This window comes from Phocoena sinus, chromosome 19 (assembly GCF_008692025.1).
Source record: "Phocoena sinus isolate mPhoSin1 chromosome 19, mPhoSin1.pri, whole genome shotgun sequence".
In the NCBI taxonomy this organism is placed as follows: Eukaryota; Metazoa; Chordata; class Mammalia; order Artiodactyla; family Phocoenidae; genus Phocoena; species Phocoena sinus.
In genome coordinates, this window is record NC_045781.1 from 8105708 (window position 1) to 8133520 (window position 27813).

Here is a 27813-nt window from a genome sequence, read left to right on the forward strand (position 1 = left end):
AATGAGTTGAGGGCCCCCCAGCCCCTTGCCTCTCCCACTAACTTATTCAGTCTGTGTTCTTTTGCGCCTGACTTCACTCTTCCATGGCATGTCTGTGAGATTCATCTGCATTGTTGGGTGTATCAGTTGCCCGCTCCCTTTTCAGTGCTGTATAATATTCCACTGCGTGGCTATTCCGCCGTGTACTTCTCCATGTTCTTGCTGATAGGCATCTGGGTTGTTTCAAGAGGGGAGCCATTATAAATGAAGCTGCTGTGAACACTTGTGTATGTGTCTTTTGATGAACACTTGACTTATTTCTCTTGGGTCCATACCTGGGAGTGGAATTGCTGAGTCCTAGGGTGCTTGATGTTCAGCTATAGTTTCCTGCAGTGGTTTGACTCCCATCAGCAGTGCATGATGTCTTTATCTTTCTGTGTCTTTCTCTCTTGGTCTCTGCCTGGCGCTCTCTGTGTCTCTTTGTGACCCTGTCTCTTTGAATCACTGTCTCTCTTTGGCTCCCCCAGTCTCTCTCCTCCCTCTGTTAGTCCTCAGCTTCTCCCCTATTCTCCGACCCCAATGAACCTTGACTCCTCAGCAACAGGGAGGGGTTTGCTCCCCTCACCCAGACTTCCTCCTCCCCCACAGGACCCTGACCCCCTCCATGGCTACCCTGGCCTTGGTGGGGTTTGCACTCCTCCTGGGGACTCCCCCATGCTCAGGGGCAGCCACCCCGACCCCCTCCCTGCCGCCCCCCCCAGCCAACGACAGCGATGCCAGCAGCATGGGGGGCTGCCAGGGCTCCAACCGCTGCCAGCCAGGGGTCCTGCTGCCCGTTTGGGAGCCTGATGACCCATCGCTGGGGGACAAAGCAGCGCGGGCCGTGGTCTACTTTGTGGCCATGGTCTACATGTTCCTGGGTGTATCCATCATTGCCGATCGCTTCATGGCATCCATCGAGGTCATCACGTCCAAGGAGAAAGAGATCACTATCACTAAGTCCAACGGCGAGACCAGCGTGGGCACCGTCCGCATCTGGAATGAGACTGTGTCCAACCTCACACTCATGGCCCTGGGCTCCTCGGCCCCTGAGATCCTGCTGTCTGTTATTGAGGTCTGTGGCCACAACTTCCAGGCGGGCGAGCTGGGTCCGGGCACCATCGTGGGCAGCGCTGCCTTCAACATGTTTGTGGTCATTGCCGTGTGCATCTACGTCATCCCAGCCGGTGAGAGCCGCAAGATCAAGCACCTGAGAGTCTTCTTTGTCACCGCTTCTTGGAGTATCTTCGCCTATGTCTGGCTTTATCTCATCCTTGCCGTCTTTTCCCCGGGCGTGGTCCAGGTGAGCAAGGACCCACAGACATCTCCTTGGTGCATGTATGTCAGCAAAATCCAGAGGGGTGGCTCCCCGGGCTTGGAGAGTCAATGCCTGTATTTGCAGAAATGCATGCTCACGTTTGAGAGGGCCGCCAGGTATGGTTGTACAGGTCACGCACTGCACAAAGGCATTGGGCCGGAGATGGCAAGTTGGGACTGGAGCCCAGTGGGTGCTCCCAAGCCAGGTCTGGATGGCACTGCAGGTCCTGGAAAGGGCTCATCTGCACAGTATGGAGTGCCATTTTGCAATATGCCCATCCAGAACACTCACAGGGGGGCCATATGTGCTAGCAGAGTCCTAGTGATCTGTGTAATGCATACGACGGTCTAGCCAGGTATTTGCCAGGTATGGTCACACATGTTTTCCTATACTCCCTGCCTTTTGCATAATTTATTTTCACTTTGGCAGTAAGACATCCTCCATTTGCATAATTCACGTTACACTTGCATAATCCAGCCTTGTGTCTTCTGACAGTGCTAACTTGGGTCACTTGGTGTAACTCGGTGCAACTTGGTGCAATTTGCATAGTTTACCCATGGACTTTGCATAGATCCATGCCCACATCTGCGTAATCTAGCTCTGTATTTGCCAGATATGCAGTCGTGGTTTGCATAATTCATTCATTATTAATAATTGATTTCTGATGTTAGGATAATTTATGCCACTTCACGGTAATTCATACTCACATCCAATCCAACCTAGGTATAAACCCAGCCCACTGCAAAGACCACTTTGCATAATTTATTCTAATAGTGAGACAAAATGTAGACCCACAGATGCGTAATTTACACCCACATTCACATAATCATTTGCCGCTCATTTACCCAGTGTCTTAACGGGCACACTGCTTAGTCTTCCTTTAAAACATTTGCCCAATTTATTTCCCACAGCCCCCGTGACCACCACCTACATTTGCATAATGTATTCATGGGCCTGGCTTAATTCGCTCACACACATGCATAATTTATTTGAGCCTAACCAGGATTCCTTCACACATGCGTATAATATACTCATGCATATCTGTCATGTTCTGCCAGTTATAGTTTCTTTCCAGGAAGGATCTAAAGTTAGAGCTATAAAAATTCTTTGCAGATGATATCAAGGCAGATCTGAGGGATTAGAAACCACAGTGAGGAAAAGGGGAGATGGTAGCACCAGAAAACAGGGATAAGAAAGGGAGAGAGACAGTTACTGTGATTGACTCAGCATTACTGTGTAGTGCTGAGTTTCCTGGCTGCCATGGCAAAAATTACAGAACGATGCTTCACACGATTCTCAGGCACTATTAAAAAAGGACGCTATTCTAACCTGGGTTCTCAAAGTGGTCCCTGACAAGGATTTACACCGCAACTGTGAAAGGAATTTTAGACACCATGGGTGGGAGGTGGGATAGGGAGAGGGAGAGATTTCCCCTGAGAAGAAGCTGGCTCAGACATAGGGAAGACAGTGTAAAATGCCACAGCTCTGGGTAGAGAAGTGGCTATGGAGGATCCCTTCAGGAGTAAATGGAGACCAGACTTTTGGGATGTTTTCATGAAACGGCCAGACTTATGGGATGTTTTCATGACATAATCGAAAGAACGGGCACGAACTAAAGACGATGCCCGTCCCTCCTAGCGGTGATGACCTGGAGTAGTGAGAGATGGGTCTGGCTCTGGGTTTTCTCCAGAAATGATGTGTGACGTCAGGCAAAGCCTGTACCCTCTGGACCTCCGTTTACACATCTGAACCATAGAAGGGGTTGAAGTAGACCATTGGTTCTTGACCCTTCATATCCAATCCTCCCTTTTTATAACAATTTTTTTTATATCCCCTTTATTCTGCTGGTGTGAAATTCTTAGCTAATAGGAGAGAGGTTTTCTAGCCTCGGAGTTTGGTGTCTGGACTCTTGAACCTGAGACCTGGGTTCAAATCCCATCTCTGTTGTTTCCTAGCTGTATGACCTTGGGCGGGTTCCTTACCTGCCCTGTGCCTCAGTTTCCCCACCTGTAATCAGGGGGTCATCCTAGTACCAGCTTCAGAGGGCTGCATGAGGATCAGTTGAATTGCTACATGTGGAAGGGCTTAGAACAGCGAGCCTGGGACAGGGTAAATGTGAGCTCGTCTTCCCGTTAACAAACTTCCCTACATGGATTGGCTTCCCAGAAGTCAGTATATTGCTCAGACCGTGACATAAAGGAAAGTAATATCTAATAGAACCATCTGCATTTCTATATGTAAACGCTTGGGCATGACCACCTTCAAAGGCATGACGAAGAGCCAGATGGTGGCATCTACTTACATATAATGAACAAGTTGGGGTTTAAGAGAAAAAAAAAAAAATCAGAAAACATTCCCATGCACAGAGGAGCGGGTAGCCATGAGATTGAAATCAGGTATATTCAGCGTACATTAAACCGTACAGGAAAATACTTCATACAGACATAAAACAGAATGGAGTGTAGACTCCAGTTATCATAAGCAGGGGCTTCACTGACGTGAACGTCCAGTGGGAGGTTCTGAAGTCAGGCAGGACGTGGGACAATTCTGCATTGTGTGGGACTGTCCCATGAGTCGCTGGATGTCACCAGGCTGGGACCATATCCCCCTCTCCAATTATGGTGGCAACCCATAAATATCCCTAGATCTGTGACAACCCCTCTTGGGGGCATTCTATCCACTGAGACATGAAGGTGTGTCTCGCTCCCCTCCCAGGGTGTGCAAGCCCATGAGCCCATTTGCAGGGGATGCCCTAGAAAGCAGATGTGAGTCTATCAGAATCACCTTTTGTTTACCTGCAGGGAAGAAAGCTGATCTCAGGTATTTGAGATCTCTCATCTGATTAAGAGAGAATCGCCCACAGCATATACAGTGGCCAGTTCAATGAGCACAAGGCAAGAGTTCATTTTACGGCTTGCGTGGAAAATTCAGTTTCTTTTCACAAACCTGCTTGGTGGCTTTGTGTGGTACTATTTCCAAGTCCTGCTTTTCCTCTGAACCATCAGTAAACACAGCGACAAGGGCCTGTGGCAGTCGGAGCTTAAAGATTGTTCCTTCCCCTACCAGGCTCATTTTAAATATACCTCTGGGGCCATCTGATTTGTAAATACTCTTTAATCTTTTCTTCCTTATCTTTAATGAGAAAGGTAACATAGGAGTCTTTACATGAATATTTCAAGGCAACTGTCAGGTGTTTCCTGTATATGCCTGGACCTGTGCCAGACCACAGGCTGACTGAGTCCCAGACCTCAATGAGCCCAAGATAATAACGCTAGTAATAATAATAATGGTAATGGTCATTTCATGTTTTGTGTATTTTCCATGTGTCAATAACCAACAAAGCTAAGTGCTAGGGGTACATAAGCTCATTCAATCTTGGGGATGTCCCCATTTTACAGACAAGAGGCTGGGCCAGGCATTCCTCTTCTAGAACCAGGATCTAACCTCAGCATTGCCTTGTCCCTCTGGGGCGGTAGCATGTAAATATGGGAACTCGCTTTATGAGGCTGTCAGACAATAAGCCAAACTTGGGCTTCTTTTAGAGTCAGAGTCCTGTCCCTAAGAGCCAAACAAAACCTAAGCAAGGAGAATCTGGCAAGGGCTGTACTCACTGGTGGGGGGGTGGGGGGGGGGGAGGGAACACGACAGTTTGGGGAGGTGACCAGAGGGCAGACCCTGGGTGATGGGCAGGCTTTGGAGAAGTGGAGGCATCCCGGGTGAGGAGGGGCAGAGGGGAAATGGAGCAGGGAGAGAAAAGATAGAGGGAGAGAGAGGCAAGAAGAGACACCAGCTCTGCCCCTGGACAAGGGGTGGGACCACACGGTGGGGACGTGTCTCTGGCTTGGCGGTGGCTTAGGATCTCTGGGTTCCCGGCACTGGGGCAGCTAAGTGTGGTTCTCAGTGTGACAAAAGGTGGATGGATGGATGGATGGATGGATGGATGGATGAGACCAGGAGAGAGACAGGAAGGGCGGGGAAAGGGGGGGGGGGACATAAAGAGGGAAGAAGGGTGGGGTGGGAAACTGTGAAGAATTTCATGAGGGAGAGAGGTAGGTATCTACAAAAGATATGAGAGAGAGACAAGGAGACAGCGGCAACAAGAAAGGAAGACACAGAGGGAGAAAGATAAAAAACCAACTGACATAGAGGATGAGACAGAGGCAGAAAGAGAAAGAGACAACGACCTAGAGAAACAGAGAGAGTGAGATATGGGGAGAGGCAGGGAGGAGCAGAGACAAGAGCCAGAGAGAGAGAGAGAGACAGAGATGGAGGGAGATAAGGGAAAAGGGGAGAGACAGAGACACGAAGAAAAAGGCGGAGAGGCAGAGATGAAAAGAGACAGGAGAGAGGCAGAGACAGAAGGCCAGATGCGGACAGATGCAGGAGAGACGCGGGGAGCGCCGGGTGGTGGCCGGGACGGGACTCTGGGAAGAGAGGCGCCGGGAGGCGGTGGGCCGGCTACGAGCGCGCCCCCTCCCGGCGCGGCGGTCCTGACCCGCGGGGCCGCCCGCAGGTGTGGGAGGCGCTGCTGACCCTCGTCTTCTTCCCGGTGTGCGTGGTGTTCGCCTGGATGGCTGACAAGCGGCTGCTCTTCTACAAGTACGTGTACAAGCGCTACCGCACCGACCCGCGCAGCGGCATCATCATCGGCGCCGAGGGCGACCCCCCCAAGAGCATCGAGCTGGACGGCACGTTCTTGGGCGCCGAGGCGCCGGGCGAGGTGGGCGGCCTGGGCCCGGGGCCCGCCGAGGCCCGCGAGCTGGACGCCAGCCGCCGCGAGGTCATCCAGATCCTCAAGGACCTCAAGCAGAAGCACCCGGACAAGGACCTGGAGCAGCTGGTGGGCATTGCCAACTACTACGCGCTGCTGCACCAGCAGAAGAGCCGCGCCTTCTACCGCATCCAGGCCACGCGGCTTATGACAGGCGCGGGCAACGTGCTGCGGCGACACGCGGTGGACGCTTCGCGCAGGGCCACCTCGGCCGAGGGCCCCGGCGAGGACGAGGACGACGGCGCCAGCCGCATCTTCTTTGAGCCCAGCCTCTACCACTGCCTGGAGAACTGTGGCTCCGTGCTGCTGTCCGTCACCTGCCAAGGCGGCGAGGGCAACAGCACCTTCTACGTGGACTACCGCACGGAGGACGGCTCCGCCAAGGCCGGCTCCGACTATGAGTACAGGTGGGTCCCGGGCAGTGCTCCCCGGCCCGCCTGGAGTGGGTGGGCAGGGAGGGCTGGCTGTTCGAAGGTCATAGGTTCCGCCATCCAGCGGCCTCCAGTCTCCCCAGTCTCCTGACTACCTCTGGCGCCCATCCTTACTTTGCTATGGGCAGACCTGCAGTATTCATTCATTCACTCTTGAGAGTTTACTTTGTACCAGGCACTGTTCTAGGCATTTGGCAAACGCTGCTGGACAAGGCAGACAGCGGTGGCTGTCCATCTAGCACAGGCTGCTCCTCCCATGTCCATGCTCTACCTGTGCATTCTTGTGCTTGACACTCCACTGTGTTCATTATTATAACTCCATTATATGTATCATACCTGGTAAAACAAGTACCCTCCCACACACCATTATTAAAGTAAAAATGTTTATTGAGCACCTACTATATGCCAGGTGTATACCCCGGTGAACAAGACAGCTAAGGTCCCTACCCTCAAGTTGCAATAAGGTTATAAACTATGAAACATATAAAAACATCAGGTGATGGGGGAAAATGAAGTGGGATAAGAAGACAGACAGTGTCCAAATTGTCTTTGGTTCCACCATAAAGCTACCCACTCTTTGCACCCTCCTGTGTCTCACTGCCCCAGTCCCTCTCCTCACCCCTCTTTGAGCAGAACTGTGATCTTGTTCAGCAACTCCTACTGCACGCCTACTAGGTGCCAGATGCTTTTTAAAAAAAAAATTATTGAAATATAGTTGATTTGCAATGTTGTGTTAATTTCTGCTGTACAGCCAAGTGACTCAGTTATATATACATATACATTGTTTTTCATATTCTTTTCCATTATGGCTTATCACAGGATATTGAATATAGTTCCCTGTGCTATACAGTAAGACCTTGTTGTTTATCCATCTGACAGATGCTTTTTTAAGAGGCTCGACAGAGAACAGTAAAGAAGATAGATAACTGCTGTGTTCTCATGGGACCACAAAATTCTTTATGTATTTGTAGTTCTGTCCATACCACACTCTTTCAGGAATTATAGGCTTACAGTATGTTTTGTTATGTTAACTGATGTGCAAGTCTCCCATGATTTCCTATAATAATAGCATTTATTGTGTGTCTTCTATGTGCCAGAAATGAATCTGGGCAATGGAGACCAGCAGTAAATGAAAGACATAAAAGTCCCTGCCCCAATGCAGCTGACATTCTCATGGGAAAGACAGGCCATTAGAAAGTATACATCCAATACATTAAAATATCAGGGAGTGGTAAGAACAGCGAAGAAAAATAAAGCAGAATACGGGAGGGAGTGTTGATGGCCGAGCTTTTCATGGGTTCCACCTGCTAAGTTGAAGCTGAACTGTTCACTGATCTTGGGTTCTGCCATCATGCAGCAGCCAGCCCCTCGTCCGCGAACTCTTCTCTTTCTGGGATTGAGGTCCCTGTTTCACAGATCTTTAGTTCCACCACTGTACCTCAGCAAAGACCTTTGGTAGCCCAGGCTCCCCTCTGCCCCATCATATCTACATATCTTTCCACTGCTTTGGACATTTGTAGGTCATTCCCTCCACCTCAGTCAGTCCAGGATCCTTTAGCCTGCCCATCCTCATCCACCTCTCCTACCCTGCCCCTCCGCAGCCTTCCCTGAGTGGAGCACAACTGTTCACGGATCTTTGTTCCATCATCCTGTAGCATGGGATCCCTTTGGTCACCCATGACCTCCTCCCTCCATCCTCTCTGCCCATCCTACATCTCCAGCCTCCTTCGACTGAAGAAAAGGTATCCACTACTTGGGGGCTTGCTGTGACTCAGTCTATCCACCATTCCCCTCCTACCCACACCTCTGCGTCTGCATTGCCCCCATCAAAGCCCCAAGCCTTTGCAGAAGGAAGCGAGTACACGTGTCACCTGCTGGGATCAGAGGCTGCCTTCTCACCTGCCAATGACATCATGAAGATGTTCGAAGTGAAGGAGTAAATGCTGTTCAGTGGTGGAACCAAAGAGCCAGGAAGAGTTGACACCTTCCTACCCATCCCTGTTCTCCCAACGCAGTTGATATTCACAGGCCTGGCATCGTTTATCAGGGCAGCTTAGGTCCAGGACTGGGAGGGAGGACACCTGGGCTCCAGTACAAGCTTAGCCCTGCCCCCTGTTCCTTGTGTAAGTTCCTGCCTCAGTCTGGGCAGACAGGGCTGTCACGTACAGTTGTTGAGGCTGTGCACTGCACAAGAGCAGCACATCTAAGAAAGCGCTATTCGTATAGTGGACATTGTAGATTTCTATGTCTATCATGACAATTTCCAGATTCGTGGAAATAGTGTCTTGAAGAAGGGGAGCCGTTTTCTAATTTGCCCACAGGTATCACTACGCTATGGTGGTCCTGTGGGGTCTTAGTTTCTCCAAATTAATAATGATCTCTGAGGCCCCCAAACCGCACAGCTCTTCCAAGACTCTGAGATTTAAGCCCCTATAATCCTAACATGCTAACGGTCTAAAATTCTAAGATTCCAGGTTTCCCACATTTTGATATTCTAATCTGTACCCCAACCAGTCTCTGATCTGATGGTTCTAAGATTTTCATTTTCTCAGAGTTTGTGCACCCAGTATTGGAATATGAGTCCTGTGAACCTCGCCTTCTATGATTCTGATATCTGGTTTCTAAAATCCGCATGTTCTTTTTCTCCCCAACTTTCTTTTTTCTTCATTTACTTATTTATTTATTGGCTGCATTGGGTCTTCGTTGCCGTGCGCGGGCTTTCTCTAGTTGCGGCGAGCGGGGCTGCTCTTCGTTGCAGCGTGCGGGCTTCTCGTTGCGGTGGCTTCTCTTGTTGTGGAGCACGGGCTTAGTTGCTTCGCGGCATGTGGGATCTTCCCGGACCAGGGCTCGAATCCGTGTCCCCTGCATTGGCAGGCGGATTCTCCCCAACTTTTTATTTTGAAAAATTCACACCTACAGAAGGGCTGCAAATATAGTCTGGCGAGCCCTCATGTAACCTCCACCCAGATTCACCAATCGTTCCTATTTTGTCCTGTGTGCATTCACTCTCTCTCTTTAATATATAATAACATGTTTATTGAGATGCTACTCTATTTGTTAATTTTTATTTTATATTGGAGTATAGTTGATTTACAATGTTGTGTTAGTTTTGGGTGTACAGCAAAGTGATTCAGTTGTACATATACATATATCCATTCTTTTTCAGATTCTTTTCCTATGTAGGTGATGACAGAATATTGAGTTCCCTGTGCTATACAGTAGGTCCTTGTTGATTATCTGTTTTATATATAGTAGTGTATATTAATCCCAAACTCCTAATTTGTCCTTCCCCCCCACCTTTCCCCTTTGGTAACCATAAGTTTGTTTTAGAAAAATATATAATAATATTAATAACTGTGGCACCTTATTAGAGCGAGCTGCAGGCAGCATGGCCATTCACCCATAAACATAAGTATGCATCTGCTAAGAATAATGGTATTCTCCTCCATCAACACAGTACAATGATCGCACTTAGGACATTTGATACTGAATCAATATTATGATCCCATCTACAGTCTATGTTTGCATTTCCCCGGTGGTCCCTATCTCACCTTTCGTGGCTGTGTCTTCGCTCCCTCTCTTCCCATCCAATCTGGAACCACATGGTGCGTTTGGTCGTCATGTCTCTTTGACCTTCTTCAGTCTGGATCGATCCCTCAGCCTTTCCATGACTTTCATGACCCTGACACTTTTGAAGACGTTAGACCACTTACTAGAACAAGCCTCAATTTGGGTTCACCTAATATTTTCTCATGATTAGATTCAGATGATGCACTTTGGCAGGACTCCGTGGAGGTGATGCTGTGCCCTCCTCGGTGCGTGGTGCCGGGAGGCACATGACGCCCACGTGTCCCATTACTGGTGATGTCCAGGTTAACCGTTTCGTAAAGATGGTGCTAAAAGCCCAACATTCTACTATCCCTTAAGTTTCCACTTCTAACATGCCATTACTTTAGGATTCACTAGTTTGCTAGTGCAAATATCACTAGCTAACTTTTGTTGAGTGTTTCCCCTGTATTAACTCAATCCTTATAACAATACCATGAGGTAGACAGGGTTATTACCTCCATTTTACAGATGAGGAAACCGAGTCTTAGAGGGTTGCAGAATCCTGCTTGCCTGGAGATCCCACAGCTGGCACAGGTCGGCCCACCCAGCCGGGTGCCTTAGCCACCATGGATAGCGCCCCTAGGCTGACGGCTGCCCCAACAGGGAGGCCTTGTTCCCTCCATCCAGATCTTGTCATCCAGTTCTACCTCTGCCAGAATCTTAGGGTCCCTCTGCCCCCCCACAGAGGGATGGGGGGGGATATTATAGACTTTTGACATCTGTTAACATCCCAGAGTCATTTTGATGTCTGCAGCCCTGCCAGGAGGAGCCCACTCATTCCCTGTTCCCTCAAAGTTTCACCCTGTCTCAGGCCCTGCCTCATTCCCTCCCCCACCCCATAATAGAACATCTTGCACGTGCTTTAGAGAGTCACACAACTGACGCCCTTTTAAACCTAAGCCAGTTCACGTCCCTCCTCTGCTCGGAGGCCTCCCATGGTTCCCATCTCACTTGGAGTAAAGGCCAAAGTCCTCACCATGGCCCACCAAGGCCCCATGACATCTGCCCCTGTTCCCCCTGCTCCCTCAGCTGCAGCCACACTGGCCTCCCTGGTGTTCCTCAAACACTCCAGGCTCACTCCTGCCTCAGGACATTTGCACTGGCTGTTCCCTTTACAGGAATACTCTTCCCCAGATATCCTCCACGTGGCTCCCTCCCTCAGGCCTCTGCTCAGATGTCACCTCCTCAGAAAAGCTTTCCCTGACCACGCTAACACAGCCCCTTCTCCTCACTCTCTACCCTCCTTCCTCTATTTTCTCCAGAGCATCATCACCACCTGACATTATATGTTTTATTATTCGTCTCCTGCGCTGGAACAGAAGCTCCACCAGGGCAAGGATTTTTCTGTGATCTGGTTTGCTGCTGTTTCCCCAACACTAAGAACAGTGCCTGGCACACAGCAGATTAAATCCCTAGATGTGTAATTGTCACTGCGATATGGCTCTGCCGTGGGGCTGTTCCCATGTTCCCAGCATTGCCCAGCAGTTACTCTGAGAGTGTATGTTGAATGACTGAATGATGCCAAGTTAAGGAGTATGGACTTTCTCTTGGGGATACCTGGGAGCACAGAATGGTTTTTATGAGAAGCATGGCAAGGTCAATTCTGGGCCCTATGTCCCTGCTACTGAAAGCGTGGTCCATGTACCAGAACCATTCACATCCCTTGGGCGCTAACTAAAACTGCAGAGTCTTGAAACCCTGGTGCTACTGAACCAGAATCTGCATTTTGACAAGATGCCCCAGGGAATTCGTGTGCACCTGGAGGTTGGAGAAGCATGGCTGTGGACCACTCCAGGCTCCCTCTCCACCCTGGGACTTTGCATGTGCTGTTCCCTCTGCCTGGAGCTCTCCTGCCCACTAAATCTTCTCCCATGAAGCCTGCCCTGATCTGACCTTCATCATCAGATGATGATGGTGGGAGGGACCAACTCTGTCTTGTTCTCCCTCTGCATCTCCTGCCCCGGAGAAGCCCACCCTCATTCCCCCTCAGTATTACTTGTTTAATACCTGTCCACCATTATATTTGTAAGTTCTTCCGTGGTGCGGCCCCCTCCTCTAGGAGGCCACCCTGACTCCTCCCACCTCCCCCACAGCCTTTGAGCGACCTTCACCCCTTTCTTTCCCCTCTCCTCCACCGCAGCGAGGGCACGCTGGTGTTCAAGCCGGGCGAGACACTGAAGGAGCTGCGTATCGGCATCATCGACGACGACATCTTCGAGGAGGACGAGCACTTCTTCGTGCGGCTGCTGAACCTGCGCGTGGGCGACGCGCAGGGCATGTTCGAGCCCGACGGCGGCGGGCGGCCCAAGGGGCGGCTGGTGGCGCCTCTGCTGGCCACCGTCACCATCCTGGACGACGACCACGCGGGCATCTTCTCTTTCCAGGACCGCCTGCTGCACGTGAGCGAGTGCATGGGCACCGTGGACGTGCGCGTCGTGCGCAGCTCGGGCGCGCGCGGCACCGTGCGCCTCCCCTACCGCACAGTGGACGGGACGGCGCGCGGCGGCGGCGTGCACTACGAGGACGCGTGCGGCGAGCTCGAGTTCGGCGACGACGAGACCATGTGAGCGCGCCGGTCCGGCAGCCCGCCGGCCGGGGCAGACAGAGCGCGGCCCGCGAGAGGGGCGGGACCAGGATGGGACTGTGCCCGGGCGGGGCGGGGCCTGGATGGGCGAGGTCGAGAAGTGGGTGGACCTAGGAGAGGCGTGGTCTTGGAAAGGGGTGGGGCCTTGATGGAGACTTGCTCTTGAAACGGAGAGGTCAGGGGAAGTGGGGCAGGGCCCAGGGAAGAGGTGAGACAGGGGAGAGGAGGGAGGAGACAGGAGTGACGGGGCGTGGCCAAGATGTTGGGACTGGATGTGGGCGGGGCTTGGGAGAACTGGGCAGGTTTGGGGAGAGGAGAGTGGGACACCAGGAAGAAAGGCCAAGTGAGGAGAGAGGAGAGGAAATAGGATGGGGCCTGGGGAGAGGAATGTGGAAGGCTTAATTTGTAGAATGGAGGAGTGTGGCCTGAGGTTCCTTTCGAGGTGGGCAGGTGTCTGTGGAAATGGAGGGCGAGTGGGGTCTGGGTAGGGACTCAGGGAAAAGGACAAGGACAGCGGAAGAGGGCGGGGTCTAAGGAGATGGGGCAGAGACTGAGGAGGTGGATGGGGGAAGGGGTGAAGCTATTGGGTAGGCAGAAGAACCTGGGGAAATAGCAGGAGACCTAAGAGGAATGTGGGAGAGGCTTTGGGAAGAGGCCGAGTAGGAATATGGGGGCCTAGGAAGAGACACGGGAAACTGGAGGGCTGGGATTTGGGAGGGTGGGGTGGAATCTTGGGAGGTGAGCTGGATACACAGGAATAAGTATGTAGACACACAGACACAACCAACACGCACACCGGCACATACGGACACACAAAGTCAAAGACACAGAGTCAGGGCTGTTCTCACGCCCAGACACCCGGCCACCCCTTACACAGATGCCCGAGTTCCCCCCATGTGTGCCTGCAGCCTCACATCCCCTCCCCCTCCACCACCCCCCGCCCCCCACCCCCCGCCTGCCTGGGATGCAGAAGGTGCCTCCCCTCCTTTGCCCGCTCCCTTCCGCCCCCGCACGCCAGTCTGTCTCTCTCCTCCTGCCGCCCACGCTCCTCCCACCTAGCAGAGCCCCCACCGCGCTCCCCTTCCCTCTCCCCTCCCAGCTTCTGTGGCTAGGCCTCCCGCTCAGCTTCTCACTGCTCTATCTCTCCATCTCTCCGCTTGCGTCTCTGCGTCTCTCGCTCCTGGCACCTCCCCTCTGGGTTTCTGTTAATCTCTAGATCTCTGTCCCCAGTATCTAGCTAGCTCTCTGACTCGGGTTGTATTTCAGTCACGAACTCTCCATACCTTTCCATCTCTCTCTCTGTCTGACTTGGGTTGAGAACTTAGGTTGGGGGCTGAGGGCACCATTCCAGGCCCCATGTCTCACACCCAAGAGGCCGAGGGGATGGAGGGCGTTATCTTTCTACTTGTTCCAGTCCTTCTTGTAGTCTATCGCTTCCAACCAACTTCCCGCCTGCCACCACAAACCCACAGGCCCTCTCCTCCCCCGCATGGCTTCCCCAGGCTGGGACACCCTCTGTCCCCCACCCCCGCCCAAGCTTCCAGCTGTGGCTTCAGGAGAGGGAGAACAGGAGGCTAATTAGCGTTTAGGGAAACACATCCTTCCTCTGACGGGCAGGCGCTAATTAGAGATGCTTCCAAGAAGCTGGGCTGGAGGGCTGGACCCAGGCAGGATCAACACAGAGATGGAAGAGAGACACCCAGAGATGGGGTGCCGGGGAGATATGCAAGAGAGAGAGACAGACAGAGAGGCACCCAGAGACAGAAGAGACCTAGGGAAAGAGAGCCAGAGCCAGAGTAAGGGAGAGTCAGAGAGAGAAACAGAGAAGCGAGAGAGCACGAGAGAGACAGAAAGACACAAACTTAGAGATGGATACCAAGGAAGCCAGAAACTGAGTGACAGTGACCCATCAAGAGAGGGAAAACGGGATTGGGAGACTGGGATGGAGGAAGAGTAAAAGGAAGAGAGATGCAGGGGAGATAAAGAGAGACATTCTTCTCACTGAGAGGAACTCAGTGGGACTCAGGGAAGGAAAGGTCCTTCTGATGCTACAGAGAGAAAAGAGTTTGGGTCAGCAAGAGAGGATAGGAGACAGGATAAGAAAGAGACTGGGTCTGAAATTAGAGTGGAGTGCCCAGGAAACAAGGAGGGCAGGCGTGAGGATGACAAAATATCAGGCTGGGGCGGAAGGCTGTTTCCTTTTTAAAAAATAATTAATTCGTTTTTATTTAAACTATAGTTGTTAGTTTCACGTGTACAGCTAAGTGATTCAGGTACACGTATATGTATATATATGTATATATATTCTTTCTCAGATTCTTTTCCATTATAGATTATTAGAGGATATTGAATATAGTTCCTTGTGCTCTACAGTAAATCCTTGTTGTTTATCTATGTTATATATTAATGGTGTGTATCCGTTAATCCCATACTCCTAAGGCTGCTTCCTTTGATCTCAGGAAGTCCTGCCCTTGTGTAGCTCGAGTCCCTCTTGCTGTCCCTTGCTAGTTGGGTTTCTCCTCCTTTTGGGCCCCATGAGGGCACACTTGTCTGGGTGCCAGTTAGCGCGTGTGTCACTGTCAGTCACTGCGTGTCAGTGGATCACGGCGTGTCTGCAAGAGAGTGAGCGTCGGAGGTGTGTGTGTATCACCCTGTCAGTGTGTCAACGTGTCAATAGCTGTCTGTGTGTCAGGAGACCCCTCCTGGCTCTGGTGTTTCAGCACCGCGGACAGCTCCCAGCCCACTCCTGAGGTGGGGGGCACCCATGTTTTCCACCCACAGAAAATTTTAAATATCTTGAGACTGGGAGTGGGTGAAGGTGGAAGTAGGCGTATGTCTCCACGTGACCGTCTTGTGTGCGTCTGTCTTTGCATGGGTGTCACTGTGTCCTGTGCGTTCGTGTGTTGAGATAGGTCTGTTGATTGAGACCCCTTTGCTTAGATGGTGTTGACTTTGGCTATCCCATTGTGTTCCATTCAGTCTCTCTGACACTGACAGACGGAGATGGGGAGAGGAGGACACAGAAAGAAAGGCAGAGAGCTGGGGAGAGACTGAGACAGAGAAGGTCAGAGAGATGGAGAGAGAGACACAGAGAGGCTGACAGATGGGCAGAGAGACAAAGGAAGACTGAGAGACTGTGATGCAGAGAGAGACGTTGAAGGGAATAAACAGACACCAAGAGGCATAAAGAGTGAGATGTAAGGAAGGAGAATCTACATGGATCCACAGCAGGGGTCTCACACGTTGGTGATGTCACCCAGGCTGTGGAGGGGGTGTCGTGCTAGTTGGCATCTGGTCCATGTGATTTTGCCACTGCATAGGGAATGGCTGCGGGGTATGATGGTGCGTGGGTGTGGGCGGTGTGACCGGCTGTGCTTCCTCTGCTGGGTGACTGCATGGGCTGGGTGTTTGTGTTTCTGGGTTCTGGGGCCAGGCCTTGTGGTTCCTACAGCTGAAAGAGCTGCTAGTGGCAGAGCTGTGGGCTTTGGGGGGTTGTGGGTCTTCGTAATCGAGGGGGGGGTCGGTTGTATGCCTGAAGGGGGTGGATAACTTTTGGCTGTTTCTCCCCCGCCCACCGTCCTGGTTACCATGGCAGCAGGGATGCAGAGAAAAGCAATTAGCCCTCTGTTGCACCTCCAAATGTGGTCAGGACAGGGAACAGAAAGCCAAGGATCTCCCGGACTGAAAATTTTGAGTGAACAACTGTTTATGGAGGGCACACTATATGCCAGGCCCTGTTCTAGGCGTTGGGGATACAGCAAAGAACATAAATGAACAAAAATCACTGCCCTGGTGGAACTTACATTTTAATGTGAAGGGGCAAATGGCAAACGATAAACAAAATAAACACATTAGACGGTGTGTTAGAAGATAATCTGGAACAAGGAAGACATAGAGCAGGGGAAGGGGGCCAAGCATGCTGGGGTAGGGGTAGGGATGGATTTCAATATTAAAGAATGTGGTGGGAGTGGGTCTCATTGAGAAAGAAGGTAAAGTTTGAACAGAGAGCTGGAGGAGCTGAGGGAGTGAACATGGGGAAACCGAGTGAACAGCTGGTGCAAAGGTCCTGAGGCACAAGCAGGCCTGGTAGGTTCAAGGAACAGCGAGGAGGCCAGCGTTGCTGGAGGGAGTGAGCGAGGGCGAGAGGGCTGGGAGGCCAGAAAGGGCACAAGGGCCGGATGGCAGGGGTTCTTGGGGGCCATTCTTGGGTCTTTGGCTCTTATCCTGGGTGAGATGGGAGCCAGGTGAATGTTCCGAGCAGAGGAAACACCCAATCTAACCTAGGTTTTATCGGGATCCCTCAGCTTGATACTTTATACAAACGCAGCTTCGTCAGACGCTTCTGAGCTCGTTTCTGTCAAATGGGGATAATAAGAGAGCCTTCCCCCCAAGGGTTGTTGTGAACATTGAATGAGATTCCAGAGCCTGAGATGGAGCGAGTGCTCAAGAAACCGGGTGGCTAACGGGCGAGTTATTGGTGATTCAGGGGGAGGGAGTCTTACGCTGCGTGCTCTCCCTCTCTGCTCAGGAAAACTCTTCAGGTGAAAATAGTTGATGATGAGGAATATGAGAAGAAGGATAATTTCTTCATCGAGCTGGGCCAGCCGCAGTGGCTTAAGCGAGGGATTTCAGGTAAGGGGCGACGGGTGGGCTGTGGGAGAGGTGAGGGCTCCAGGGCGGGGGGACCCTTGGAGGCTCAGTTGTGGGCAATCCTTCAAGCTCGTGGACCTGAGCTTCCCAGGGAAGATCTCACCCTCTCCCTGTCTCTGTCTCTCCCCAGCTCTGCTACTCAATCAAGGTGAGTGGAGTTACTTCCAGACTTTGCGGGGGGTGGGGCACTGGAGGGAGGGTCTTGGGGGTGGGTCAGTGCCTCAAGTTCCCCTCAAGGTCAGGTTTGAGGCAGGTTGCAGGTGAGATGAATTTGGTGGAACACGTGTGAATTGGGGGTGACAGAAGTTTAAAGGCCAAGATCATGTTTTGGTTGTAGTTAAGATGGTGGGGGGGCGTAAGTCATAGAATCCAGCTTGGGTTTGTGGTGGGGTCAGTGGGAATCAGGTTTGAGGTTGGTTAGGACTGGGTTGAGGTTGGGATTTGGGATCAGTATTAGGAACTGGGTCAAAGCCAGCATTAAGATGGAGATTGGCTTCTGGGTTTGTGGTGGGAGCTGATTAGAACTGGGGTCAGATTTAGGTCAAAGCTAAGGTTGGAATTTGAGGTGAGTTTGAGGAATTTGAGGGTAGAGTTGGGGCCAAGGTCAGAGATTGGGGTGAGAGCTGGGACTAGGGTCAGGGGCTTGGAGATAGTGACAGAGTGGTTTTGGAGCTGAGATCAGAATTGGGGTTTGGGGTTAAGATTAAGGATAGACTGAAGATTATATTAGTCAAGGTAAGTAACACAAGCTACTATAACAAATAGGCCCCTAAACCCCAGTAGCTTAACACAATAAAAGTCATTTCTCACTCAGGCATAGTTTTCTGAGACTGTTCCCGGTTGGCGGGTGGCTTTCTTATGAGCTTTACGATTGGGTTGTTGCCGGGCTTGGAGCAAAGGATCAACATACTTTGGGGAGGTCAATGAGCCCAGAGCCAACTGTAGATGGTTCTGGGTCCAAGATTTATACCAAAATCGGGAATCCCCCTCTCTCCTCACCACCTCAAACACACTCTAGGATGTTTTCAGAGCTTGGATATAAAGACCAGGCCTCTTCCACAGGGTGGTGATAATAATAAAGTAACATTTTTGGTTATTGTGAGCCAGGCACTCTTCTAAGCGCTTCACATGGATTAACTCCTTTAACTAGGAGTTAATAGGAAACCACCCTGTGAGGTAGGTACTCTTATTGTGCCCATTTTACAGATATGAACTCTGAGGCACAGAGAGACTAAGGTATTGTCCAAGGTCACACAGCCCCCACCACATGAACCTCAGAGCCCACCAACTGAACTTCGTGGACCAGCCCATGGGAGGTGGCTCTCAGGTTGGGGAAAGACAGGGTTTTCTTTATCAGTGGGAACAGGCAGTAAAGGCATCGCAGGCCCAGGTAGGTAGGTCTCCTTGGAGTCTAACTCCCATCCCTCATGCCGCAGGGGATGGGGACAGGAAACTGACGGCTGAGGAGGAAGAGGCCCGGAGGATAGCAGAAATGGGCAAGCCGGTTCTTGGGGAAAACTGTCGACTGGAGGTCATCATTGAGGAGTCGTATGATTTTAAGGTGATTTTCTGGGACCTCACCTTCCTGGAGTCTTGCCTGGGTCATTTCCTTGGGGAGAGTCCAGGAGGGGATCAACCATGAGGGTCACAAGGGAAGGGCAACCAAGGTCCGAGGCCACCGTCTGTGTCCCTCCGTTAGCACCATGGACAGCACACGCTTCCCTTGTCCCTTCTTGCTAGAACTGGGATATGGAAGGTCGAGGACCCCTGCGCATGGGGTGTGAGCCCGCATCCCCAGTACCCCTCATGGAGCTGCCCTGGGGTGATCATGGGCCATGGTCTCTCCCCACCCTCTCATCCCCAGAACACAGTGGATAAACTCATCAAGAAAACGAACTTGGCTTTGGTGATTGGGACCCATTCGTGGAGAGAGCAGTTTTTAGAGGCAATTACGGTGAGCGCAGGTAAGTGGGAAGGGAGGAGAGAGGAAGAAAGAAGAGAGGGATGGAGAGACAAAGAGACAGAGGAAGATAAATGAAAGGGAGAGGGAAAGAGGGACATGGAGAAAAAGACAGAGAGCAATAGAGAAGAGAAAGAAGACAGGAAAGGCACAGAGATACTCAAAGAAAAAGACTAAGAAACAGATACAGAAAGACAAAGGAAAAGATAGGGAAGGTATACAAATAGGAGAGATAGACACACAGAATCCCAGAGAAGGACAGAGATGCGGAGAAAGCATGAAGGGTGTAGAAAATGAAGACGCAGAGGGCCAGAGAGAGAGACACACACAGAGAGGCACACAGAATCCCAGAGAAGGACGGAGATGCAGAGAAAGCATGAAAGATATAGAAAATGAAGACGCAGAGGGCCAGAGAGAGAGAGACGCAGGTAGACACACACAGACGCAGAAAGTTGGAGACGGGGGCAGAGGTGGAGAGCTGTGAAGCGGTGGGATCCCAGCACGGGCTTTCTCCAGGCCTCAGGTAATTGGAGGGTGGAAACAGGTTAAATGGCATGGCCTCTCCACACAGCCTGGGTTCCTCTGTTGCTATGGAGACAGTCTCCAGGGCACCCAGCTCTCCCACCTGAGCGGGTTCTCACCCCCTTAGGCCGCAGACAGGCTCACACTGCCCCCCTGTGGCCAGATATATGATGACATGGATTCACAGACAATCTTGGAGGTCAACACTGGCCATCTGTGATAGGAATTGGGGAAACTGAGGCCAAGAGACATAAGAGGGGCTGGCCTGAAGTCCCTCAGGGAATCCAGAAAGGACCAGGGTGGAACTCAGGACTTCTTTCCCTTGAATAACATCAGGTTTGCTTCAGGGAGGCCAAGCTGGTGGGAACTGAAAACACACGAGGAATTGTGGGTGGAAAGAAACTGGTCGGTGGGATCAAAAGAAACCAGGCATCAGGGATGGAAGAGTACCCGGTAGCAGGCCTAGAGACACCAGATTGTAGGCCTAATAGAAATGGAGTGGCATCTCCCTCTGAAGCCACATTCCTCCAACATCTACTTCTGAAGGATCCTCTGGACCCGGTCCTATACAGGGCCATTGCTGGGGACAAAGAAATGATCATGACAGCTCGGGACCTGTCCTGACAGAGCTCACTGTCCAGTGGGGGAAACAACCTGTCACAAGAGAGTGGCAACCCAGATTGGGCAGGACTGGGACGGGGTCCCCAAGGAGCTATGGGAGACCACATCGGGTGTCTGACCCAACTTGAAGATCAGGGAGGGCTTCCTGGAGGAGGAGCCTTCTGATCTGAGTCTTCAAATAGGAATAAGAGTTAGCCAGGAGGTGGGAGCCAGGCAGAGGGAAAACCAGAGTCTGGAAATGTGCAAGGTTATGGCACAATTAGGGAGGGTGATTGGTTTCAGGCATGAAGAAAAGGCATGGGATGAGGCATGAGAGATGAACAGGGTTCAGACCCCAAAGGCCTTAGAGGCCACAGGAGAGAGCTTGGGTGTCATTTTAGGTGCAGCGGGGAGCCATGGAGCTTTTTTCTTTTCTTTTCTTTGTTTTCCTCACGGAGTGTGTTTTGAATGAGGGGAACTCCTGGAAGTGGAGAGAGCCTGTGGAAAGAAAAGGGAGAGGGTGGGATGGGGTGTGAGTTGAGGCTGTCAAAACTGGCAGGAGATGGGTCATGCAGGGTCTGAGAGGACGTGGTGAGGAGTTTGAGCTTCAAGAACAGTGGGGAGCCAGAGAGGTCCCTCTAGGGGCTTAGTGAGGGTAAGAGGGTTGCATGAAACTGAAACTGTGGGTGTGAGATGGTGGTCGTGGAGGCCATGGGTCTATAGAAAGCAAGCGATTAGCTCAGAGGAAGTAGTAGAGGAAGAATAAAACCATTATGGTAATAATAACAGTAATAATAATCACGATGATGACAGCAATGAAGACAGATTGAGTGTCAGGCAGCTTTGAAGTCCATTTCCTGTACGAGCTCATTTAATGAACGTATCCCGAGTATCTGGGTTGGGGCTTGGTCATTTTGTACTTTGTTCCTTTTGGGTCCTCACGTGAGCACAAAGCTTTTTGAGGTGCTGAAGGAGGGTGATTCTCGCTTCCTTGGGGATGAATCATGTCCCATCTTGCACTTAGAGATGATTTTGTATTTCCTTTACCTCCCGATGGAAAGTTCTTTGCAGGCTGAACTTGGTTTCAGGCATCTTTGAATCCCCCCCACCCCCAGGCACCGGAATGGGCCTGCAACAATGACAGTCACAGTGGAGATGTGCCAGGACCCACAGAGAGCACATTATATGGCCTGACTCATGTAGTCATCACAGCCCTCTCTTGAGGCAGGTCTGATTATTATTCCCATTTCTCAACTAGACATTCAGAGGCTCAGACAGGTTAGGACACTGATTCAAGATCACACAGGGTTTGACACCAAAGAGTCGGCTCCAGAACCACAGGTATACCCGTGAGGCTCCCTCTAGATGGGAGAGGCTGGAGAAGTCAGCAGAGGCCAGAGCCTGTGGGTACTGGAATGCCAAGCTCAGGAGTGTGGGCCTGGATCTGAGGGCGGTGGGAGCCAAGGCAGGATTTGGAGCAGGGCAGGGAGAAGCCCCAAGAGACGGAGTGATAGCAGCCCCCTCCCTCCCAAGAGTGTGTCCTCCCTGCTCTGACCTCCGCCATGTCTCAGTATGGTCAATTAGGGATGCGTTCAGTGGCAAACAACAGAAAACTTGACAGTAAGTGGCTTAAGCACACTAGACTTTATTTTTTCTCACGGAACAAAAAAATCTGTAGGAGGCAATCAAGAGTTAGCAGCAGCTCAGTAATGTCATTAAAGGCCCAGGCCCCTTCTTTATTTCTCTTTCCCATTCCCAGGTATTGTCCTCATGGTTGCAGGACGGCTGCTGTACCTCCAGGTGTCAAGTCCATATTCCAGGCAGGAAGAAAGGAAGCAGGGAAGCAGGAAGGGGCAGAGTGCCTGTTGCGTTTGAGTTTCCAGTTCTAGTTTCCAATTGCATTTTACTTGGGGTCTCAGCAAAAACATGTTCTTTGTGATGCAACATGCAGAGCCGAGAAGCCTCACAAACCACTTAGTTAAGCATTTACAAATTCAACCATTTATTTCTTTAAGAAGCCAAGTGGCTAAGTGAGCTAGAAAAGTGGGAAAGGGATGTATGACCCGAATCCCCAAGTCCTTCAGTCTCTCTCTGCCTCCACTGCCACCAGCTGTCCTATGCTCCCTGACATTCCAAGGAACCATTGGGTGGGACCATGGAAAGTGGCTTCGTGATTTGGTGGCTGGCCTGGCTTTTATTTCCTGACTTGCTGTGAGCAACTGGTCAGGGGTGACAATGTTTCTTATCAGCATCCTTCCAGATGTAATTCGCGGCACACTCAAGTGTGTTCATTGCTTCTCATTCCTTGCTTTCTGCTTATGAGTTTCAGGTGAGGTAGGAAGACATTTCATTTGCACTTTCCCATTACACAAGTCACTGCAGGTCAAAAGTGGGTCAAATTCAGCCACAATAGGTGACACAATCAGCTCTGAGCATGATGCATCCTTTACAAATCTCAGAAAACACATCTATAACAACAGCACCCCTATCAGGAAAGCTAGAGCTTTCCAGAAACCCTCTGTTTACGTCTCATGGCCAGACTGGATCACACGACCACTGCTGCAAGGTATTCTGGGAAACCAAGTATTTAGCTGAGGACCTGACTGCTGTTGGCTGCATGGAATTCTGGGAAAGTGAATATTTTTATCTGAGGACAGTGCTGTTGCTAGCCTCAAGGGATTCTGGGAAAGTGACTAATGTTAGCTGGGCACATGGCTCTCTCTAGCCTCAGGGGGTTCTGGGAAAGTGAGCACCTTTAGCTGAGCATGTGGCTACTGTCAGCTGCAGTGAATCAGAGGAAGTGAATGCTTCTAGCGGCAGACCTGGCTGTCAGTAGCTGTAAAGGCTTCTGGGAAAGGCATATCTTTAGCTAGGGACATGGCCACCCCTAGCAGAAGGGATCCTGGGAAACTGCATATTTTTATCTGGGCACATGGCCTCCTCTAGCTTCAAATGATTCTGAGAAAATGAATATTTTTACCTGGGCCCATACATTCTCTTAGCTGCAAGGGATTCTGGGAAAGCAATTCGTTGGGGACTGGCTGCCTAGAAGTTGAACAAAAGGGGGGCTCTGTAGGTGAGGAAGGAGGCATGGGTGTGTGCCCCAGCTGGGTCGTGTGCCCACAGGGGACGAGGAGGAGGAGGAGGACGGGTCCCGGGAGGAGCGACTGCCGTCATGCTTTGACTACGTCATGCACTTCCTGACGGTGTTCTGGAAGGTTCTGTTCGCCTGCGTGCCCCCCACCGAGTACTGCCACGGCTGGGCCTGCTTCGGTGTCTGCATCCTGGTCATCGGGCTGCTCACCGCCCTCATTGGGGACCTCGCCTCCCACTTTGGCTGCACCGTTGGCCTCAAGGACTCTGTCAACGCTGTCGTCTTCGTGGCCCTGGGCACCTCCATCCCCGGTAACCCCTCAGGAGACCACTTGTTGGGGGAGTGTCTCAGAGAAGCCAGGCAGGTGGACCCTAAGAGAAAGGCCCTGCAGAAATAAGGTGGTGGGATCATACAGAACCCATATGGTGGGTCCCTAGGAAATAGGCAGGTGGGTATAATAGAAACTAGGCGGAGGGAACCCATGGATTCAACATGTGAATTGAATCCTCCCCAAAAGCAAGCAGGTGGAATGTCCCATAGAACTAAGATGGTGGGAAATGGTAGAAACCAGACGATGGATTCCAGGGAAAGAAAGTGGCAGGACATTGAAGAGACAGGTGTTGGAAGGAGAGTCCCATAGAAATAAGGTGGGAACTTCATAGAAACCATGCAGTGAGTTCCACAGAAACAAGATATTCATTTTCCCTTTCCTCCCCCTGCCAAGCAACCAGATGAAAGATTCCACAGACCTTTGTTGCTGGGCATGATAGGAACCAGGCCAATGAATCTCAAAGCTTTAACTAAGATGACAGTCAGAGTAGAAACCACGTGTTGGAGGAGGTGCCATGGAAATAAGATAGTGAGGCCTCAGAGACTGCAGTGTACGTGATCCCCTCTTTCCCCCAAATCTGAGGGAGGGTCCCTTAGAAACCAGGTGGAGGAGACAAGTTCCTGTAGGAGGGAGGAGACCACGCGTGGAGGCAGACACCTTGCTTTTCCACATCAATGCGTTCCCCAGCCAGGTGGTGGCGCTGTAGGCCCAGACAGCAGGTGATGGGTCCTGTAGAAAGCAACCATTGGTGAATGGGTCTGTGAAGCCTGCCCTCCACAACAGAGACTTGCAGTCTTGGCAAGATGTTCAGGAATGGTGGAGGCCAGAGAAGCGAAGCCGTATGCTTGACAGAAGCCAAGTGGGGAACTGATGGGCGGTCAAGGGGTGCCACGTGGCTGGGGCCTAACATTTATTTTGTCCACCCAGATGGCAACGGGATAATTGCGCCTGTAGAAACACAGGCAGTGGGTTCATGGGAAACAGCTAGTGATTCCCAGCAAAAGCAGGCAGCAAGCCCCATAGAATAGAGTGGATGCCACAAAAATCAGGCGGTGTGTGTGTCCCACAGGAAGCAGATTGAGTCCCACAGAAAGCGGGCAGCAAGTCTTGTAGAGGGCAAGCAGCAGACCCCATAGAACATAGGCAATGGTGGGGAATAATAGAAACTAGGCAGGGGAGCCCATAGATTCAACATGTCAACTGAATCCTCCCCCAAAGCAACAAATGGTATGTCCCATAGAACTAAAGCGGTGGGAAATGGTAGAAACCAGACGATGGATTCCACAGAAAGAAGGTGGCAGGGTATTGAAGAGACAGGTGATGGGACAGGGGTCTCATAGAAATAAGGTGAGGACTTGATAGAAACTATGTAGTGGGTCCCATAGAAAGCAGGCAGCAGGTCCCACTGAGGGAGGCGGTGAGTTCCAGAGAGTAGGTAGTGGATCCCATTGGACGCAGACAAATTCCGTAGAAAGCAGGCAGTGGGTTCCCTAGAAAGTAGACAGCAGATCCCAAAGAAAGCAGGCAGTGGGTCCCATAGAGAGGCGCTGAGTTCCAAAGAGTAGGTAGTGGATCCCACTGGATGTAGACACGTCCCATAGAAAGCAGGCAGCGGGGCCTGTAGCCAGCAGGCACAGAGATGGCGATCGACTTTGCCCCCTGGGTGGTGGGGTCAAGGGCACAGAACTCCAGGAGTGGGAGGCTAGACCCGCGCGACACTGGGGTGAGGAGTCTGGATCCTTGGGACAGCGGGGTGCTGGTGGGTCTCTGGGGAGCAAGTGACTGACGAAGCCAGGCGGATGCTCCTGGGGGGCCCACGGAGACCCCCCTGACCCGCGGTGTCTCTGCCCCTGCAGACACGTTCGCCAGCAAGGTGGCGGCGCTGCAGGACCAGTGCGCCGACGCATCCATCGGCAACGTGACGGGCTCCAACGCCGTGAACGTGTTCCTGGGCCTGGGCGTGGCCTGGTCGGTGGCCGCCGTGTACTGGGCGGTGCAGGGCCGCCCCTTCGAGGTGCGCACCGGCACGCTGGCTTTCTCCGTCACGCTCTTCACCGTCTTCGCCTTCGTGGGGATCGCCGTGCTGCTGTACCGGCGCCGGCCGCACATCGGCGGCGAGCTGGGCGGCCCGCGCGGCCCCAAGCTCGCCACCACCGCGCTCTTCCTGGGCCTCTGGTTCCTCTACATCCTCTTCGCCAGCCTGGAGGCTTACTGCCACATCCGGGGCTTCTAGGGTCCTCCCCAGGGACTCGGCCTGCCCCTCGAGACCACCGCCTCCGTGCTGGACTGGCTCTCCTCTGTCCTCCAGATATTCAGCCTCCTCTCCTGGGACTCGGCCTCCCTTCCTCCTGGGAAGCCATCTACCCCTCTCCTCGGTCCCCACTTACAGCCTCCTCCCTTCCCCTCGGGAGCCTCCCCGAGTCCTCCTGCGAACAGCCCCCTCAGTTACCTGCAACTCCAGCCCGTCCGTCCCTGTTCGTTACTGGCTTTGTTACTGGAGCAATTTCCACCTCGAGGCCCCTCCCCAGAGAACCCTCCCTCATCCGTAATCCTCTACAGAGTCTCCAGTGTGTCTCCCTAGACACCCAGCCTTGCTCCATGCCATAAGTCCCCCTTCCTCTAGAGGACCCCCTCACCACTTCCACGGACCTGTGCCCCAGGGCCTCAGAACTCAGCCCTACGGGGCCGGGGGGGTGGGGGTGGGCTTGAAGGAGGCTGATCCATCCCAGGAGGTCACAGATCTCAGCCCTTTCCCCCAACCCTCAGGGAGCTCTGTGGGCCTCGGGGGATGGGGGAGGAACAGATGGGTGTGTGCACAGGGGGGCACACCTTCCCTGATTTCTCCACTCAGGCCCTTGGGAGGACACTAATTCTCAAGGCTTGGAGAAGGGAGGGGAATGTTTGGGGTTCCAGAGCTGGAGGAGGCACATTTTGGACCTGTAACTTCTCACCTTCCAGCACCCTCACTTGCCTCCACTACCTCTGAGAGCCCAGCCACGCCTTGGGGGGGGCGGCTATGTGTGTACATAGTGTGTTTGGGGGAGGGGGGACGTGGGAGGGTGCATGACTTGGGGAAAGGGTGACAGACTTTTCCACTGAGAGGGCAGCAGACTCCCCCAGCCGTGAGAATTGGCTTTGGGAGGAGAGGAATCCAAGGGAGTACAGCCAATCTCCCCTGACTATCTAGAAGGCTCATTTTGCCCTCAGTGCCAGCCAATCCGGGCAGGACCCTCGAAGAGGAGACCGAGGGTCCCAGAGGACCAATGCTACAAGCCAGCAAATGCTGCCACATCTCTGCCTGATGGGGAGCAGGGGTGGGTGGGAGGGTGGGACTGGGGCCAGGGGGTCTGGGTGGGCATTTTTAACTTTGGAGGCCACCTATCTGTTGGCAGGCCATGTGCATTTTCTTACTGTTGATGTTTCCTGCCCAAAGGACACACTCGGGGTGCGAGGAGTGCTGCCCACTTCTTGGGACCCTGAGGTTGACCCCGCAACCCCCGTAGCACTCTTCTTCCCACAGGTTTTTAGCGTCCTATCGTCCTGCTGCACATCAGCCCCAGCGTCCCAGACCTGTTGCCCACTTGCCTTCTCTACTCCTAGCTCATCAGCACCAGTCGCTGTCTCTTTTCTTTGTGATTTCTGTAAAAGTTGCCATAAAACTTTGAAATTCTGCCTGGACAAACAGCCTCCCCGTGGGAAGTTGGGATTCACGAGGGGAGGGCTAATGAAGTCTTTGATGGAGATTTGGGCAACTATGAAATACACCAAATAATCTGGGTTTTTCCATGCTCCCCTCATCCTCTGCCAGGACACACCGGCATGCACCAGCCACTCTGAAGATCAGCCCGAAGCTCCCCCTAGCCACACCCCCACTCATTACCCAGGAGCTACACTAGCTCCTCATCCATCACCCAGTAGCTTCCCT

At 52.1% G+C, this 27813-nt stretch overlaps 1 protein-coding gene across 2 annotated transcripts; it reads left to right on the forward strand.

The window, feature by feature from the left end:
* Window positions 1-643: 643 nt before the first annotated feature.
* Window positions 644-26121, forward strand: SLC8A2 (solute carrier family 8 member A2). 2 transcript variants are annotated; one of them, XM_032613596.1, is made up of 9 exons: window positions 644-1321; window positions 5850-6514; window positions 12288-12710; window positions 17260-17363; window positions 17512-17529; window positions 18818-18942; window positions 19246-19345; window positions 23590-23868; window positions 25745-26121. In XM_032613596.1, exons 1-9 carry the CDS (start codon window positions 644-646, stop codon window positions 26119-26121), a joined length of 2769 nt encoding a protein of 922 aa, XP_032469487.1. The 2 variants fall into 2 exon arrangements, with proteins under 2 accessions (XP_032469487.1, XP_032469488.1); XM_032613597.1 differs by lacking the exon at window positions 17512-17529.
* Window positions 26122-27813: the final 1692 nt, after the last annotated feature.